This window comes from Gekko japonicus, unplaced genomic scaffold (assembly GCF_001447785.1).
Source record: "Gekko japonicus isolate JY-2015 unplaced genomic scaffold, Gekko_japonicus_V1.1 scaffold34362, whole genome shotgun sequence".
NCBI classification, from domain to species: domain Eukaryota; kingdom Metazoa; phylum Chordata; class Lepidosauria; order Squamata; family Gekkonidae; genus Gekko; species Gekko japonicus.
The window spans coordinates 1-1,082 of NW_015220727.1; the positions used below are offsets into that span (position 1 = coordinate 1).

The 1,082-nt window shown below is 53.4% G+C and overlaps 1 protein-coding gene across 1 annotated transcript; it reads left to right on the forward strand.

Annotated features, from left to right (window-relative positions):
• Positions 1-180: 180 nt before the first annotated feature.
• LOC107125272 (glycoprotein-N-acetylgalactosamine 3-beta-galactosyltransferase 1-A-like) lies at positions 181-835 on the forward strand (the record flags this gene model as incomplete). The annotated part of the gene is made up of 1 exon (XM_015428716.1): positions 181-835. A coding segment is annotated over exon 1 (606 nt), but the record flags the coding sequence as incomplete, so codon positions are not given.
• Positions 836-1,082: the final 247 nt, after the last annotated feature.

Genomic DNA, 1,082 nt, shown 5'->3' on the forward strand with positions numbered 1-1,082 from the left:
CTAGCTCTGCCTTCTGTGGCAGCCATTTTCCGGCTGTGCCCAGTATGCTGTCTCAGAACTGCTCAGAACCCCTGGCCAAATGCTCCTCAAAATCCTCCTCCATTAAATTAGGCAAATGACTGGAGGGGCTGGGCTGGGAAATCGTAACTCTCATTGTTTTTCTTCCTCAGGTGAGGAGAGCAGCGTGTCTGATGATCTGTATGATAAAGTACGAATCCTGTGCTGGGTGATGACTGGCCCCCAAAACTTGGAGACAAAGGCCCGCCATGTGAAGGCCACCTGGTCCCGCCACTGCAATGTGGTCCTTTTCATGAGCTCAGTCCAAGATGAGAACTTTCCCACTATAGGTCTGGGAACCAAGGAAGGCCGGGACCAGCTGTACTGGAAAACCATCCGCGCTTTCCAGTACGTCCACAAGCACCATTTTGAGCAGGCAGACTGGTTCCTCAAGGCGGACGACGACACCTTTGTGGTGGTGGACAATCTGCGGTGGCTGATTTCCAACTACACTCCTGACACACCCATCTATTTTGGCAAGCGCTTCCGTCCCTTTGCCAAGCAAGGCTACATGAGCGGGGGCGCCGGCTACATCCTCAGCAAAGAGGCCCTGCGGCGCTTTGTGGCTGGCTTTGACTCCAAGGTGTGCAGCCACACCACTTCGGTGGAGGACCTGGCTTTGGGCCAGTGCATGGAGAAGATGGGAGTGGTGGCTGGGGACTCCCGTGACACAGAGGGCAGAGAGACTTTCCATCCTTTTGTGCCAGAGTCCCACCTGACTGAGAAGTTCTCCAAAAATTTTTGGTACTGGAACTATTGCTATTACCCTATTGTGGAGGTATGTGGTGAGATCCTTCTAGAGGCTTCCTTTGCAGGGCAGAGCTGGCTTTTTTCATAACCTACCGGAGCAGGGGGGAGGGGGGAGAAACGTCAAAGAATTTCCCTTTTGAGGATGCAGATCAATTGATCATTGGTTGTGTGGTTGCCCAACCCCCTAAGATGGCACCAGTTCCCTAGAAGGGACCGCTTCTCTACCCGGAGCTCCTTGAATGAAACACAGGTGCACTTGGGGAGATGGGGTAGGA